At 46.0% G+C, this 18,311-nt stretch overlaps 2 protein-coding genes across 7 annotated transcripts in view; both read right to left on the bottom strand.

The window, feature by feature from the left end:
• The window catches only part of LOC103624657 (solute carrier family 2, facilitated glucose transporter member 5-like), an 11,938-nt gene extending 7,792 nt beyond the window's left edge, over positions 1-4,146 (bottom strand). The window contains exon 1 of one of the 2 annotated variants that reach the window (XM_017726137.1): positions 900-4,146. In XM_017726137.1, the coding sequence (XP_017581626.1) occupies positions 900-1,074 (175 nt within the window). In that variant the 5' untranslated portion in view covers positions 1,075-4,146. The remainder of the gene's footprint in view (positions 1-899) is intronic. The other variant, XM_017726134.1, reaches the window with a different exon arrangement.
• Positions 4,147-5,386: 1,240 nt separating this feature from the next.
• BTRC (beta-transducin repeat containing E3 ubiquitin protein ligase) overlaps positions 5,387-18,311 on the bottom strand; it is a 112,046-nt gene continuing 99,121 nt past the window's right edge. For all 5 annotated transcript variants that reach the window (XM_017726142.1, XM_017726139.1, XM_017726141.1 and 2 more), the window contains 4 exons: positions 16,356-16,466; positions 15,672-15,750; positions 12,193-12,386; positions 5,387-11,173 (listed from right to left, as the gene is read on the bottom strand). In XM_017726142.1, coding sequence (XP_017581631.1) covers positions 12,225-12,386; positions 15,672-15,750; positions 16,356-16,466 — 352 coding nt within the window. In that variant the 3' untranslated portion in view covers positions 5,387-11,173; positions 12,193-12,224. The remainder of the gene's footprint in view (positions 11,174-12,192; positions 12,387-15,671; positions 15,751-16,355; positions 16,467-18,311) is intronic.

An 18,311-nucleotide genomic window follows, 5' to 3' on the forward strand; every position in this document is an offset into this window, starting at 1 on the left:
GCCACCGCGGCTCGGCCCAGCCCGCTAAGGGGTCACGGCCCAGCCTGGGGGCAGCGGAACCACTGGCGTGGTGCTCTGCCACCGTTGAGAACTCTCGCATGTCCCCCCTAAACGGGAGTGACCCCGGGAACCGTAAGTGGGACAACATCACTGCACCGTGCCCGCGGCTGGCGGCGAAGGGGCGGCCCCACATCACCCAACACCCCGATCACCTCCGGCCCCTCTCCCACCGTGGGATAGACGTGCCCCATCCCCTGCGCTCGGGAGGAGGCTGGTAGCCCACGGCCGTGGCTCGGGGCAGCTGCCTTCCCCGGACACGGAGCGGCACAGCCCCCAGCCCCAGAGAGGAGAGACTCGGCTCAGAGGAATGGCGGCTCAGAGGAATCCAATTTTGCTGCGGCCAGGAGCTGCCTCCCCTGCTGCTAATGAAGTGCCTTTAATTAGCAGCCTAATAGCAAGCTCTTAATTTGCCGAACAGCCAGTTGAAAGGATGGGGACCCCACTAAGCCACGGCTGGCAACAGCTCCAAGGGCTTAAAAGGGACAGGTCCTGACAGGCTGGCCCCACTCAGGACGGTCCCGCGGGGCCAGGAAAGCGGAACAGAGCTGGGAGAGCCCCGTGGGCACACCCATGCCTGCCGTGCCAGCCCCAGCCGGGCTGTCTGGGATGCGGGAGAGTCCGGGCACCACATTTTCCCACGGAGGATGTTCCAGCTCCGGTCTCCTCCCTCCACGTGAGCCTCCAGCTCTTCCTGAAAGCATCGGGGCCTCTCCCCCAGCCACCAGCCCTTTCCAGCCTGCCAGTGTTCAGCTTTTCCCAGGGCTGGCTGGCTGCTCAAGAGCTCCTGTGTCTTGCCCAGACTCAGTTTTTCCACATCTGGATCAGGACATCACCTTTACCTCGGTGCAGGTGTGCCGGCTGGCTGCAGAGACCTTGGTGAGAGGGCCACAGTGGGGGAGACCTGTAGGAGCCACAGTCCTTCTGGGGATGGTCCTGGTTCATTCCCAGAGCAGCAGGATGAAGATCCATTTTATTGGACATACCCATGGGTGAGACGACTTGGCAAGAAAACATGCAGCCTGTGGGTCCCAGCCATGTACAAAGCACCTGCAGTGCTGCAGGGCAGCCCTAAACATGCCCAAGACTCACCCCAAGCCCTTGCTAAGCAGGGCGAAGCAGCAAACCTGGGACAGGATGATGAGCCAGGCCATGCTCTGTCCTGCAGCCATGTTCCAACTCTGGTCATTCAAGTACACGGCTCATCTCTGGGAGCAGCACATGGAGGGTTAAATGTGTCCAGTGGGCTCTGGAAAGAGGAAACAGCAGCAGCAAGTACCTACCAAAAAACCCTCCTGGAGCTTCCCAGCTCTCTGCACTGAAGCCCATAGCCATCCCCAAGCCCCGTGTTCATCCCTGCAGCCACAGCCCCTCCTCCTGCCACACACCCTGATGCTGGGGCCAAGCAGGGACATCCTCAGGACACAGCTCCAAGTCAGGGGATGGCTGCTGCCTTGATTTAGGGAATAAATATGGGTTACTGTCACTGGTTCCCAGCAGTGGAGCTTAGCAGTAGATGCAGAGGTGAGAAACTCGTGGTGGGGCAAGAAGGGGGAGGAGGAAAGCCTGGAGTGCCAATTAAGGATCACCAGGGAGCTGGGTTAATTACAGACACTCCTGTGACCTGACCCAGTGATGGTGGCACATGACAGACAAGGGCTGGTGAAAAACAGCCACTGCTCTGAGCTGCAAGGGAGCTTGTCTCCACATTTTATAGGCATTCCTCCCCTGCCTCCATGCAAGGAATTCCTGGCTAAAACATCCCCTGTGGCTGGGAAAGTGGCTGTGAGGCTATAACCCACCCTTATCCCCACCCATCGTCACTCCCAGAGCTCCTGGCCCCCTCTTGCCTCGCTGCTGCCCCAAACTCCAGACACAGCACTGGAGCTATCCCTGTCCCAGCACTCCATGTCATGGGATGCTGACACACCTCCTCTCCTCAAGGCATCTGACACAGTGCCTGGAGCACGCAAAGAAACCTAGAACTGGGAGAGGCAGAGCAGCAGGTGGAGCTGGTCCCAGCCCACATCCTGCAGAGTGATGGCATTTGCTGAGGCCAGGAGGATGGAGAAGCAGTTGGGAGACCTCAGGGCTTCCCCTGAGCTGACAGCTCCCCATGGGAAGGTCTGTCCCCCTTTCCAAGATGAGCTAGAAATCCCTTGGAAAGGATGTGGTCTTCAGTGCTGGTCCTGGGGGTTTGCCCAGCACTATCTAGTCCAAACTAGATAAATTCTGCAAGGAAGAAATAAGCAGCTCATACGAAGGCAAGAAGATGCATTGCTTAGCAGCCACTGACCCCTTCCTTCTGCTGGAGGAGAGGGAACTCGGCAGCACGGGCAGAGCTGCTCACAGACATCGCTGCTGCTCCGAAGGTCAGAGCAGTTTGCCAGGGCTGCCCTTTTGGAGCTGACACTGCAGAAATGGAGATGGTCTGGCAGCCTCCCCACCTTACTGCCCCTTGGAGGAGAAGCTTTCCTTGATCCGCCTTTGTAAACAGCAGCAGGGTGCTTTGGGCATGGGACAGGGAGTTTTGGATACATCAGCGGTGTGATGTTAACCAGGGGCTTGAGTTTCTTCAAACCAGAGGCCTCCAGAAGAAAGTCAGTGCTGTCCCCAGTGAAAGCACTGCTCAGGCTGCTGTCTCTGCCTTGTTGCACTGGAAAGCCCATCTGACTGTTTTCCATCTGCAGGCAAGCTATTTACCTGTATAGGTGAGACCTTTCCAAGCCTAGGTTTTCATGGTAATGTTCCTTATCCAAATTTGGTGGTCCCCAGCTGATCAGCCCCACAGCTCAGCAACCTCCCTGTTGGTTTGGAGAATTCTAGCTGCTCCTAACCAGCCAGGTGCATGTCAGCAAATCATTTCGGAGAGAAAGCTCAGGATGGGAAGGTAACATGGGATGTGAAACAAAGAGATCTCTCTTGGAGATACAATGAATGTGTGTCTGAGCTCTCTTAGGGTAAAGCGAAGTGGCTGGTACTCACAGACATGCACTGCTGGCATGGATCAGCTGGCAAAGGGGTCACATTGAGATCTATGATGGCTGCAGGCCGTTGCATGGGAGAGCACAGCAGCAGCTTATTTTTCCTCTCTTAACTTCTCCTCCAGCAGCCCCTCCTGGGACAGGGTCTTGGGCAGTGTCTATGGGCTGGCTGTGGAGCAACTTGAGCACTTGGAAAAGCATAGCTATCCAGAGCTCTCAAGACCAGGAGTGGCACCTTATTCCCACAAAAAATTGAGTAATTTCCACATCCTGGGCACTGACACGAGTGCCACAGGGAGCTGTGCCACACAGTGCTGTGGAACAAAAGGGGCCAGGACACTGCTGGAGCCAGGCACAGCCCTTACTCCCAGGACAGCCAGCCAGCTCACCCACAGAAATCCACAGCAGCATTACACGTCTGTCTGCGCAGGGCTTTTTGTTTCTTTGGCCATGCTGCCTCCTCTCCTGAGAGCTTGTCATCCTCTTCAACTGCTAAACTGATCCTAAACAATTATTGTAAGAATTACATTCTTTCTAGCCTAGCTAATCTAAACTGGCCAATTCCTCCTTTCCAAAAAGTACCTTACTATATTCTTGAAGGCATGTGTATAAGATAACAATAAAAAACCACCAAACAAGAGAAGATTTCACTTTAAAGCTGTAGGTTGATCAAATGCTGTTAATTTGAAGCTATAGCAAACATTACTTTCTTCCTTCATTTGAAGTGGAAATAAGGCACACATTTTTAAACAGAAAGGGTAATTAACCACTGAATCTATTTAAGATAAGCTGTTCATTCTTTTCCAGTGGAAATTTACAACTGGGATTGCTTTTCTTCCTCAAAGACTCTCTTTAGTGCTTGAGTTTTTGGATGCGAGTCCAGATTTCCTGAGAGAAGTTTTCCAGCTCATGCCCTGCAGGACAGCAGTCATAGTCCTAGAAATCTGGAATAAAGACCCTGATTCTCATCTTTAAAACATCAAGGATAAGAAGGGGAAGGACTGTCTAAGGAACATCTAGAAATAACCCACAAGAAGAACCTGTTTCTCATGGGAGCAGGCAGTATGTGTGTTGTCTAGGTACACACAGACACCTGGCACTGTGGGTATGGAAGGGGTCTCATTTGTATGTGCTCACAGGTTGTTAAAATCAAGCTGCATTCTGTGTTACAGACCAATCCAAAGCAATGGATGAAACCTGTCACTGCAACTGCTCTACCAAATCTATTATTGGGTAGGAGGAAATAGAGAGGGAACAGAAAAGGTTAAAGTGGTGTAAATATATATATATATTACATATTATATATATATGTATGTAAAATATATATTATATATGTGCGCACACACACACATAAACACCAAAGCCTTGCCAAATAAAGCACGGGGCTGCTGGGAACTCTGTCACAAGGAGAGATGGAGATTGGAAGTGACAAGAATTCTGCTCCCAGCACTTCAGAAAAGCAGGAGCCTTCACAATCTCCAGTCCCCTGCTGGCTCCCAAGAATGGAGCCAGCAGGGAGAGAGATGTCGGAGTGCAGGGGTTTGTTTGTTTTCTGACCACCCCTGGAGTCAGGATCTTAAAACTGCGGTGGCCTTTGTTTTAAAAGGGGCTGTTAAGTAAAATGGAAAGATCCAAGGCAGCTATCCAAGGAGCACTTTTAAGAGGAAGGTATTCTGAGGGCAAGGGTGCTTGCATTCTGATTCGGGTGAGCCGTAAGCACGGCAGCATCCCCAGCCACAGAACTGCATGGCAGTGCTGCGATATGTCAATTACTCACTCATTATTGAACAGCAGGATTCTGATTAGCTTATAAAACAAATTTGTGCTTCTCCTACCAGGATCTTGCAACAGTACCCAGAAAAACACAAAATCTTTACAGTTTTCCCCCCACACTTTTTTAATGGGCAGGACAGCTCCAGCTCTTCTCTATCAGTCATATCCACTCTCTGGCTTACAGGGCAGACTCATCTGCCCCAGCCAGAGGCCATTAACTATGAATGGAGAGAGTGTTAATTAAAAAGTATGCTGTGGTTTTAGGAATAAGTGGGTTTTTTCTGACTGCCAGGGCAGTCTTTTATGCTGCATTCATCCATGAGCAGCAGCAGCTCTGAGGTGGGACTGGCTACTGCAGACTCTGTGTGTCCTGTGAAGCTGCATCTACCACAAGCTTGGGGCAAAGCTGGCCACCTTTTGTCCCCAGCACTTCCAGGTGTTCATGCTGCAGATGTTGTGTACAGTACATTTGTAGCAGACGTGTGACTCACACACATGGGGCTCGAGGAAGATAGAGGATTGATATTTTGACAGTGTCTTCCCCCCACCCCCCCAAAGGAAAACAGGAGAGATTCACAGCTTAATCTTTGTATTTAAGTTATTTTCTGAACAGTTAAAAAAAAAAACAAACCACACTGTTACCATGATCCTAGCTCAAGTGAACATTAGTACATTAACTACACATCACCGTAACATAACCACAAAATTCAAAGCACTCATTACTTAAGAATCCAGATAACAAATATAGCACAGTAACAAACAGAAAACTCTGGAGAAACCATGTTCTTTCTCACCTCTCCCACTTCCACAGCCACCTCAGCCTGAGCAGGCCGGAGTGATGCAGCACAGGCTGGCCTGGCAGGCATGCAGCTCTCCTAAATGCAGTGATGGAAAATGACAGGAAGAAACGGGACAATACACTTTGCTGAGGTCCACACTATTGTTCTGCCATGCTAAAACTGGGGCTAGGCTAAGCCCTGCAGTGCCTTGCATGATAAAGACAAAGTAGTCAAAAGCAAAGTTTTACACTCAAAAGCAGCTCCAGGTTTTCACACCGAATTGCCCAAAAATTCTCACAGGTAGCTCCTTGTAAAAAGTCACTGCAGACAGCCCACTGGCCTGCCCCCTGCACGTGGAGTTCTGCTCAGATGTAAACCAGTGCTCAAGTGCCAGGAGGTTAAAACACTTTCCCTGTGAAGGCAACAAACTCTTATTCATTGTGCAGGTATGAGCAGAGCTGCTCTGTGATGAAGACTTGTATTTCATGCTCATTTTCTGGCTACAGCTGCACTTGGCTCCTGCTTGAGCAGAAATCAGGGTATCTTTTAGGGTGATAGGCTATTAAAAAAAGGGACTTATTTAGGAGTTGTCTACAGTATCTGAAGGGCTTGCTGCACATCCATGTACATCAGAATCCCTCTGATTTTGAGAGTATCACCTTAACATCCCTAAGGATCAACCAGTGTTGCCAACTCCCATGGGTTATCTGCTGGGCAAGATACATGGAAGCCCAGTGATCTTTGGGAACAAGCACAAAGTCACAGGAAGAGTTTTCTGACCAGTCAAAGGATGATCTATTCTGGCAATGTGCCAAGGCTCCCCCTGGGGATTTAAGATTTTGTCCAGCAGTTTGGCTACACCTCATCTTTAAAAAAAATGGGGCAAGGGGGGAAAGGAGGGGAAGCCAAATGCTCAGCAGGCAGCCATTCCTCTCAAACCACGACTGGGATTTTAGAGAAGGAATACACCCAAGGGACCTGCTGCTCCTGTCTCGGAATTAAAAGCAGGGGCAGAAAGACTGTGACCTCCTCATGCCAATCAATCCAGTAGGTATCTGCCAGCAGGATAGAGGGATTTCATATGGAGACCTCCTCTGCGGACAGCTGGATCACTTGCTGTTTCCCCCCTCCTTCTGGGAAGCTGCTGCTTATCACTTTGAGGGGAACAGTAGGGCAAAGTTCAGCATGTCAAGTGCATCATGCATGCCACTTGGAGACCCTGGCAAAGCTCATTCTTCTCTTGGCAAGTATAGCTTAGACCATCCCTTTCTCCTTATGCCTCCACTTCATCCTAAAAGGGGCATCAACTGACAAGTTCAACAGTTGGAGGCCTTATTTGGTCACCTCCTGATGACTTCTGATCATGGCAAACCTCTATTCTTCCCAGTCAACTGCACAGGCTAAAAGATCTATTTTCAGCACTGTCCCCACTTCTGTAGAGATCCATCTCCATCCCCACACTCCCCTATAGTTTTTAACCACTCGGGTCATCTTCTCCTTTTCCTCCCATAGTTAAGGGCAAGCCTGCAGTAGGAAGGCTGGGCATTCCTTCTTGTTCCCTTCCCTAGCTAAGAAGAGCTGCTAGTATTTGTGATTTATTAAATGCACATATTGCCCTTTCCCAGTGAATTAAGGAATAATAAGCCACAAAGGCAGATCTAAAATCATGTTAAAGGAAGCTAACAAAGTCAGGCAAGAGCCCAACCCAGAGAGGTGCTTCCCATAGGAGCTGGGATGCCAAGAAACTCAGAACCAAGCCTGGAGCTCTGCTCAGACTGAGGAAGGGACATGTGGAAGGGGCAGATACACATACCTGGGAGTGGAGAAATGTGCATGATACTCTCCAGCTTTTTCAGTGTTCAAAAAAAAATTAAGAAAAAGAAAAAAGGATCCTTTGGAGCAGGAGCAGGTGGTGGGTAGGTAGAGCATGGCGGTCCAAGTCAGCTTCCAGTTTAGAAACAAGTGTAAAGCATTTCAGTGTTTCTGATGATCACAGACTTCTCAACTTGTCACCTGAATCCTTCCGTTCCAACAGCGGATGTGTCTGTCCTTGAATGTTAACAGGGAGCAGAGGGAGCTGCTCCAGAGGAGACAGCTGTAGAAGTTATCTCACTGCAAACTCCTTCATGCCATTTTCTATTTGCATATTTGAAAGCAAGCTGTGTTCCTCTGAGGACAAGAAATATTTGCAGCAGAACTGTGCCCTATTGCAAAGGAGTCACATGCAGGAGATGGTGTGGCCACAACAGATTGTCCCACACCTCCAGTACTTCCCATCCCATAATCCAAGGTGGAAGGCCAGCATGAGCTTCCTACTTGTGGGAGAAGTGCCGATCTCTATGCAGCAGAGGTATTTAATTTCAAAGCAATGTGCAACACTTAAAGCCCACAGACACTTCCCAGCCCTTTTTTATCTCCTTTCAGCAGGCATGTTCTAGTTATTTTCATTATAAACTCTGCAATTACTCCAATCTGGTTGAGGGATTATCCATTCTGTTCATGCTGAAACCTCTCTCTCACATGCACTCTTGCACACTCACACACACATGCACACATATCCTACGGGAAGGGGAGTTTGAAAAAGCCACTTTCTTCTGACATTGGGAGATCTACTCACCAGATTGCTCCTCCCTGGGTGCACAATAAACACCACCAAATGCCAGGCTGTGGCAGTTTCAAGTTCAAGTTAGATCAGTTAACTTCAGTTTCCTTCTTAGCTATCAGAAAATTTGTACAACTCAGGGAGTGGGGTAGGAATCCTCACCCTTCTGCAGTCCTGTTTGAAGTACCCACACACAGTCCCTTCTTGAGGGTGACGCACCTTTCTTACCATGTGCCAAAAATGGATTTCAGCAGTTGCTTGCTAAATGTACCTTAAACAGCTCTATACAGCAGAGTACAAAGTATGGTACCATACTTTGAGGACCCAACAGAATAGCAGCACAGAGCAGCAGGGCTATGACAACCAAGGACAATTTACAATGGTGGTGTCTCTTGTGTTTGGCCAGCCAGTCTGCCAGTTTTCCCAAGTTCTCCCAATTAGCAAAAATAAAACACATCCTTATAGGTGTTGGCCACAAAGATGTCATTAAAATATTAGGAAGTTCTGCAGCCTTCAGCAGCTGGAGTAACAGATCATTGTTTTCTACAGTAACAGAAATGGAAAAGATAGAGGAAGACCAAACTGAGGAAAATAATTATTACATTTTCACCAAGGTCATATAAACCCCTGCTGATATGCAGCCATGCTGCAGACCTTTTAATACCTGAACTTAGAGGGACAGTGTTCAAACAGTATGAAGACTCAGAACTTGAATTCAACAAAGTTTGGGACGTAAACTTTGATTCTCTATGCTCCCATGTCACTTTGGCTTTGGACTGCAATATTCATGATATGTAGAGCCGTCTGAAAGCCAAAACAGCCTTCCTGGACTTAAAAAGTAGTGCCAAAATTAGTTGTGGATAAACATTGTGACTCAGAACTCATTTATGATTCTGCAGAGGTAAGCTGCTCTGTCACTGTTACCTGAACAGAGTTGTTAACCTGTTTGACTCTTCTACAGTAATAGTTCAAACAGAAAAGAGGAGTGTCATCACATGTTCTGAGATGCTTAACACTGCTGCCCACATGCTTCAGGAAATGCACTAGGTACTCCCCAAGAACCAGCTTTGCCCTCCTCCCTAACTTCATTGCCTTCTCGTCTGTCTTAGCTAAATTATTCAAGCCCTCTGGATTGCTCTTTGGGGACTCTAGGACCAGCTCCTTGCTAGATTTCACTGGTGGAAAAAGCACATCCCAAGCAATTAGAAACAATGCAACTGCTTCCCCAGCAAAGTGAAGTTGATGAGAAAAGCTTATAAAAAAATCCCATCTGCCAAGTTCAGAGGGTGTTAACAAAGCCAGTTTAAACACCTCCAGCCCAGAGACAAAGGACTTCAATTTCTTACTGTGGGATTGGAGCAACTCCCCACTAAAGCAGTGGAGATCATTCCAGACCTACAGCAGAAGATCTGGGCCTAAACCTGGAATGGCCAGGGACTGATTTACAGAGTCTTTTCTGATCTAAATGCAGGCCAGCTGCAATTCGTTCCAGCTCTGTGAAGAGAGCTGTTTACCCCCAGACCTCTGTCCCGTTCAGAGACATGCAGAATTGCTTCTCATGTACTTCCTCTTCAGGGCTATTTTTGTCTTCTAAACAATGACAATTTGCAGAAGTTTCAGCCAGAAAGCAAAGACCCATCTCAGCTATCAGCAAAAGGACTAATCAGCCTGTGTCCCTAAACCACAATGCAGTACATAGGTTAGAGAAGCAGACCAAAAACTCCTCAATCCCTTCTAGCAAAGCCAGCCCCAGAAACGTTGCAGAACTGGCCTGGAGTCACTGCTAAATGCAATGATTGTCCTCATGGCCACACTCATTTTACTCAACCACCATCTCCAGGGTGTGCATTTGCTCATTCAAGTGAGGCAAAGTCTTACTGTCACGGCCAGAATGTTTGTGTAGTGTCTCCACTCTAGGGTGGCTCTTCAGAGTGCCACGAAGTTTTTAACAGCTCCCTCTTCCAGTACCCAGCTACAGCCTCTCTGAGGGGAGAAGGAATGGAAAGATAGGAGCAAAATCCAGCTTTCCTTCTCACCCCAGCCTCAAACTTCCTCCAATTTACAGAATGATTCATAAGCCATCAGCAACATACTGTCTTCAGGGAGAACAGCAGGAGGAAGATGGTACAGACAATCCCTTTGCTAGTGAAATACTGTCCTGGGCCAACACTTCATCTTGGGTGGGGGTGGACAGGATTTCAGCCCCAGTCCATCATGCTTGGGACTTTGGCAGGAGAGAGTTTAACTTGTCATTGACTAGCATTCCCCAGCCAAGCAGATGTTAAGGGGAGACTACAATATGCATCAGCTTCCAAAGGGTTAGCATAGCAGGCAGGAGAGGAAAGAGATGGATTTGGCTCATAATAGTCAAATTTCAAGGGTCCTCTCTCCACAAAAAAATAAGCCTGCAGTCAGAACAGCCAAAAGCCACAGGGAAGCTGGGGTTGGGGGGGGTGATGGTCTGGCTGTTATAAGTGTTTCTGTTGCTCTTCAGAGCTGAATGCTTTTTCAAAGGCCTAGCAATGGATATTGACTTCAGCCTGAGTAGCAGCCTCCTCCCCACCCACCCTCCCACCCACCCTGAAGTGACTCTCAGCAGGATGCACTGTGGCTGTAAGTCTTCTGCTTAACAGCAAAGCAACACATTCTGGCAACATCTTAAATATATTCATAGGACATTGGTGACTGGGCTTGGAGGGGAACCAAATGGGGTAAAGGGAAGAGTGAACATGAAGAGGGGAATGAGGGAAGAAAGGGATGGGAAGGTTTAAAAATGTTAACTGTTCATGAAAGATAAAAGTCATCTTCTGATATAGCAGCACTTTAGCAGTCAGCCGCGCTGAGTAGACCCTGTCTGAGATCAACCGCATGCCAACTTTGTTCCAGAAACAAGTCTGAGAGCCTCTCTCTTCAGCAAGTATTGGTTACGTGGATAGTTCTTTTGTCCTGGCATTTAAATACTGCAGCTTAAATGAGTCCTGGGAACAAAAAACAGAACAAACGAAACAAACCCCATTCATACGAAGCCTTTTAATGATTTAAAATAACATCTGATTGACCAGAGTGTTTGAGAAAATCAAGATCTGACAGGTCCAGAGCATCACTGTACAGTTACCGAAAAGGATACAGGATGTGCCCCATGATAGAGCATTTTCATGGGAAAATGTCACTGTGGACACCCCTTTGCAGAAGCCTGTCAGCTCTTCTGCCGTCTTCTCTCTTATGTTTACTTCTCTTAACAGTAATTGCGCATGTACCCACCCACGCAGGCAATCATGTTATCCCACTTCACTCACATGCATCAAATTCACTCTACAACTGACCCAAACATATGAAACATTTTGTCCTCCCCCCACTGTGCTGGCCAAGACAAAAGGTGATGAGCAAACCAACCAGGCTCTGATATGAATAATTTAACATCCATGCTATGCAAGAGAGAACAAGAGCTAGGCGCTATCACTAAATTATTTTGCACACTGATGCATCTCGATTTAATTTGCCTGGGCTTGTGCTTGTGCCTCAGTGTCTCCTTCCCTAGCCAAACTGTAATCCTGAATCAGCTTGCTGCAGAGTGAGGAGAATGGTCATCACTTCAGAGGGAGGTTCTTGGCAAAACCCTCTGCCTGGTGACAACTGCCCAGGGTCAGGCCATCTGCATTCTCTTGTTAGGCAGCAGCTGCTCTACTCGCTCTGCAGAAACCCCTTCTTCCTTCTGGACAGCAGTATAACTGATTTAATTATTGATGATGATGGACAGAGGAGGAGGAGTTCGTCAGGGGGAGTCATAGGCACCACATGTCACAAATCCTAAAATAAAATCCCTATTCTAAGGTATCAGAACCATTCCTGTCCTTTTACAGGACACTGTAATTACTGTATAACCAAGATGTGAAACACTGATAGACCCAGCCAGTTATTCAAGCAGCAGGCTCACACTACCTCCAGTGTCACCTTTGAGGCTCACCTTATTTTTTAAAGTTTATTTCTTTTTTTTTACCTGTGCGAGTGTGAGGTACAGTGTAGTGTTATTTATCTGGAGATGTAGGTGTATGTTCTGGACGGGGAACGAGTGGATTCTGCCTGGGCAGCTGGGTCATTCAGAAAATCCCAGATGAGGATGGTGTCATCATGTGAGCTGCTGACGATCTGGAACTCATCAAACTGAAGTCGAAAGACTCTTCCAGAATGCTCCTGAAATGCCAGCAGGAGACACGGCATGTTACTTTGCAAACTAGCTGGCACCTGGGATGGAGCAGGGAAGATGAACTTGGGCTTGATTTTAGTGTTATATTAATTTCTCAGTAAACCCCACATGACACACTGCATCACCATCACAGAGAATAAATTAAACCTTCTCTCAAGGAAAAGGGTTTGCCATATCTGAGTACTTGACTTGCAGGAAGTTTACATTACAGTTGTCCCACTACTCCTTAAATCCCAATATTAGACACACATTGTGCAGAACAAACCAAACTCCCTCCACCACATAATTCCATCTGCTGAGGCTGACAGGAGCACTGTCTTCCTTATTCCATGGCAAAACTCCTTCCTGAAATTACAGCATTCCCAGGTGCAGGAGGTTACAGGGGAAGAGATGAGAACTTTGCATTCAAGACTTGGCATCCTTGCCACTGCTGAAGAGGAAACAGTTTAACCCTGGAGGACACTAAGGAGCCTGTTGTAAAGTCCAGTGACACAGTAGTAATTCCTCCTAAGCAGTTCTAAAAATATGATCTAGAAAGGGCATTCTTTATAGGCAGTTTGCATTCTGCTCCGAGGCACCAAATGAGTGGAAACGGCAATGATGATTTGGCAAGAGTTCAGATCATAATTAACAGGAGGCAATGGCAGGATCCTGGATATCACAGAGCAAATCCACTCTGCTTTCCCTTTTGTGTTGCCTATTTGCTCTTGGTGCTCACAACACTCCAAGAGCAGTAGCCTCCTCCTCGGTCATCAGGGAACAGAAACTGTGCAGCGAGGGTGAGCCCTATCTCTTCCACGAACACACATTTCTCTTTAGTTCTCACCCATTGTAAGGGGCTTCTGAGGGTCAGGAAAAAAACATGTCTTAAAATACTTTAATACTGAAATTACAGGTTTCTCAAACATTTAGGCAAAAGAGAATTGCTAGTTATGGAAAGGAAAGCCTTTGTCTTATAGCACAAGACTACAAAAATACAGCTCAGTTTACAAAACACAATAGCTGCTTTAAAGTGAATTTCTGAATCTTTAAATCAAAATTATCTGAAAATAAATGCTTACATAAGTCAGATTCTAAGATAAATTTTTTAGAATTTCTAATCAATGGGACCTTTTTGATCTTCGAAGTATAACTTGAATTTGTCTTATAAACATCTTAAGAGTTTCTGTCTTCCCACCTATTCTTAAGGGAAGTGTTTTTCCAGGTTTTGTGTTGTAGCAGTAAAGAAGTTCTTCCAAAAAGTATCATTACAACAGTCAGATCCACTGACAGATTACTCACAGAGATGGAGGGGGAGAGAGAGAGAGAGAGAGAGAGAGAAAGAGAGAGAGGTACTTTCAAAAGCTGTTTCCAAAACTCCCTTTTTGATCCCAGTCACTGTGGACTAGAAAGGCTGCCCTAGCTGGACTGTTTAGGTCATAAGGAAAGCTGAACTGTGAGCTTATTCTGTTCATGGAAAGCTTCTGTCAAATTCATGTGGCCACTGTTCCAGCTAACGGAAGACAAAACTGGAAGGGACCTGGCATGCAGCGAACATTTGTTATCTGTGCACTTTCCTCCTACTGTTTGAAAATTGAACACAAGCAGCAGGAGACTCATGATGTTCATTGTGCAGCCAGGTTTAATTTTGGAGGACGAGGGAAGAGGAAAAAAAAACCCAAACCATGGGTAAGCGGGTATAAGGACACCCTGTTGTCATAGAAGTCCTAAAAGCACTGCAACAGCTTCCTCTGCTCCCCACCCAGCTTTTGGCCCCCTCCATTGCTATCAAACAGGGATTTATGAGTATCCATGTGTTGAGATTCCTACAGTGTTTCCATCCCACCACTTCTGATTTATAATATAATTAGCTAGGGCACTTTGGCTGTCCACTGCTGGAAAATGCAGAGGAAATCACACCAGTTAAATTAAGTCTACAAGTTACTAGGCACACATTTGTCTCAGGCTGGAGCAGAAACACTGCTAATATCAAGCTTAAGTCTTAGACTTGCAGGATATGAGCTCATGGACCCAGAATTGTTCCACAGCTTGGAACTGGGTGACCAATGACAAAGCGTATTTCTGGATTTCAGCCATGAAACTATTTGCGCTTCTATTTGGCTAACAAGAAGGTTTTTCAACATAGTACCTGTGGGCATCCAAAGCTCTCATGGACTCTCACCCTGTAGCTGATGGTCCAAATACATGATTGGAAAAGGTAGCATGGCTTAATGATCTTACTACCTGAGTCCTAGTGACCTCACAGCCTGCACCAAATGTGATGTAAAGTACTTCAGTGAAATCTACAACAACAGGAGCAATTCAGGTGGTTGATGAGTGTGCAGAAGGTCAGCCAGCACAGCTCAGCTGGTGAGAGGTAACCACACTTTTGGAGAATCAGACAGCCTTGGTACGATCCTGTTTTAGAGCACAGACTACAGTCACGTGCCACAGCAGGAAAAGGTCTAACATATACCAACCCAAACACTGCCCAAACACTTCCAAGCTAAGAAATAAAAACATATAGTACTTCTTTTTCAATGAGATTTTGGTACTGGTTGAAATCTTGCTTTATCCCCAGCAACGGTGCCATTTTTTTGGGTTGAATGTGGTGGAGGAACACTTACAGGAACCATCCCAAGGCCTTGGCTATCCTGGCGTTCTTCTCACAACTTTCCCACATTATTGCAAGACCAAGCAGAGCCGTTAAACATGACTGTGAATGTTGTTAACACTCACACAATAACATTTTAACCACACCATCACGGACCTGCACTACAAAGCAGTGCACAGGATGAAAAGAGCAATTGCTGTTTAAGCATAAGGCCATTTTACTGTTTCAGTCCTTACCTGCTTTTTCTTTAAACACCCAAAAGGCAGTTAAAAGCAATCCCAAGGGTGTTTTCGTTCCCATCCCTCAAATTTGGAATGCAGCAGTTTTAAGAAATTTCATGTCAACAATTCAGAGAACTTACTACTGCATCGTGTACTACCAGGTACACACAGGTTAATGTAAACCCATTGGCCCATGGATTCCAAAGATGAGTTCAAAAATGGCTTCAGTTATTAACTTCAAATCACAGAATAAAACTGTTAAAAAGCCCAGAGTGGAGTAAAAAGTCCAGAGATTCTTACTTTTAATGCTTGCAAAATTAAAAAAAAGCTGGACATCCAAAAAAACCAGACCCCTAGAAATTATTTCAAGATCCTGCAGACTGGAGGATGAGTTTTCACAGCTCAAGATGGCCCTGAACAAGCACACTTTTTTCAACACCTCTATCAAAAGCTCTTACCACAAGGGTTCGCAAGCAGAGGGTCCCTGCTGGAGCACGGGGATCCAAAGCAGCCACAAGATCCCATACTTTAATTTTCCTAGTGGTGAAAAAATAGACAAACACCATGGTTCTGTTAAAGAGAAAAGAGCAAGTACTCATGGAAAAAAAAACCTGTTAGTACAACTTAGCTAATGCACCAGTTTAAGGAAAATTACAGCAATCCTTCTGCTCTTGAGACCTGGTTCTTGCATTTCCCCTTTGGAAAGCTTATAGAACTTAATGGGAGGGAAAAATATGCTGTCAACAAAGTAAAACACATAAAAAGCAGGTGGTAATAACTAACAGAAACACATGGGAGTGCAGACATCTAGTCTGTAATGGCAAATGGTCCTGCAGACATAACCACAGATGGCAAAGATTGTTCTTACAAGTGGTTGAGCTGGAAGAGGTTTCAGGCTGAGTTGGTCAGATATTCTTACAAGCAAAAGAACTGGACCACACACATCAAATCACATGGACTTACTTCGAAAGAAGAACGAAAGCTATGCTCTGTAGCATGGTCCTCATTTACTGGCCATAAGAAGGTCCTCTTAGGATGACAGACAGAGAGTCTGATATTTATACAGAAGATGCACAAAGTAGGATGGGAGACACTGAGACAGACAGGAAGATGCAAAGCATTGACTATACTGATAACCTCACCCATCATATGCCCCACTGACTATCCTCTTGTTATCAAAGCGTATGCATCTCACCAACTCTTCATGGCCTTCCAGTACACGTAAACATGCCCCACACTCGATATCCCACAGCCTGGAAGAGAGTACAAAGAAGCATTAAGAATTTTTTAATACCTTAGCATTGCAATGAAACATTTAGTCTTTGCTTGTAGTTAATGGAAACTTGGAAATAAAGGTTATAATGGAACAAAAAAGAAGAAACAAACTACACTCATCACTCCTTTTCCCACAGTTAAATGGATTCACGATTTTCCACATGACCCTGTGATGTTACAGTAATGGGAGATGAGTCACAAACCAGTTGTGTCTAGTATCCACTGCTCTAGTAACACAGGATATCTCCCAGTTACCTTCACAGTAAGCCTCATTTTATTTTACTGAGGTTCATTTTTCATAAAAGTGTCGTGCCTTGGTTTTAAGACATTAAAAGAGGGAGATTTACCAATCCCCCTGGCTGCTTGTTTCAATTGATATGATCACCTTCACAGGGTATGAGCCCCTTTCTGTTACCCTACATGCCCATTTCTGATTTGGAGACTACCATCAGACAAATTAAGTCATCCATATAGTGGTGACAAGTATAAGAATTAACAAGACCTTTTCCTTTGTCATTTCTTCCCGAGAAGGTAAATTTAATCTGTAATCTGGGCACCTTATGCATAAACTAAAATGGATGCTCTGTGTTTATTATTTTGTAATGCATTTTCTTCTTGCTCTCAAATAACTCCTGCGGCTCTCTGTGAACTGTTTCTAATAATACAGTATTTTAAAAAGGTTCTGGCACCCAAACCAGTATACAGTAAGAGACCCAGCAACACCTTATTCTCTCAACTGTAAATATCCCAGAGTTTTGGCTTTTGTGATGGATTTTCAGCATGGAGAATAAATGAAAATACATAATTTTTACACTTGCATGCTACCTTGAAAAATAGTTAAACACTTCAAACAGTTATGAAGTAAGTCTATTTGTTTTCCATACTTTTGCCAGCTCTTTGACATGACTCCCAACTACCGTGGATAAAGAATGAGTATTTGCCTACAAGAACTGAAATTCTTTGACATGTATTGTCTAGAGGTGTTCCACCTCTGGCTGAGACATGCTCTGCTCATACAGTAGTCTTGTAATAGCAATATCTGCTCCGGCTCCCTGACACACAGCAGAAAGAAAGCAGTCATGGATGTTCTCAAATGCTCATTCAGTAAGTGCTCTGACTGGCATGAACTTCACAGTAGTGAGAAATATGGGGAAATATGTGGAATTTCTCTGGGTGACAGATCTTGAAGCAGCACAGCTGCTGAGAGGTCAGGTCACTTTTGCTTGAGAGACAAAGAAAGAGATAAACCATCCCCACATATTTTACTCTTGAGGTTCCCCAGAGAATAATCCAGATCCAGTTGATGTGTGCCCAAGGCTGGTGGATAATGACTGCAGCTGTCTTGCCACAACAACTTGCTTTCACTTTGGACAACAGAGGAATGAACAGAACGCTTTTGTCACTGTAGAACCGAGAAAGGATAAGTTTATGCACATGTTTGAAGCCAACAAGGAGCACAAAGTGATTCTTCAATCTGTGAAGTGGATCTTTCAGGAATCTGTGAAGGACCCAATAGTTCTCACTAGAGTACAGCACACCAGTCAAGGTCAGAGCAAGCAACTCCATGGCAAAGGTCAGCCAAAGGCACTCTGGCTGGTCAGAGAGCACTACGTCTGTCAAGGACTGTAAACAGGATGGACAATGCCAGAGATTAACTGGTGCAGAAAGATTTGAGGAGCAATCTTGTGCCAGGAACTTTCATGCCATGTGTTTCCATTCCTTGCCATTGATCCTGAAATTGCCAGCAGCTCTGGGAAGCTCCATCACACTAACTCAGGCCTGTATTTTTAGGTCCCAGTCTGAGGTTTTACCTGAATCTGAAT

Source organism: Corvus brachyrhynchos, unplaced genomic scaffold (assembly GCF_000691975.1).
Source record: "Corvus brachyrhynchos isolate BGI_N302 unplaced genomic scaffold, ASM69197v1 scaffold61, whole genome shotgun sequence".
Classification (NCBI taxonomy): domain Eukaryota; kingdom Metazoa; phylum Chordata; class Aves; order Passeriformes; family Corvidae; genus Corvus; species Corvus brachyrhynchos.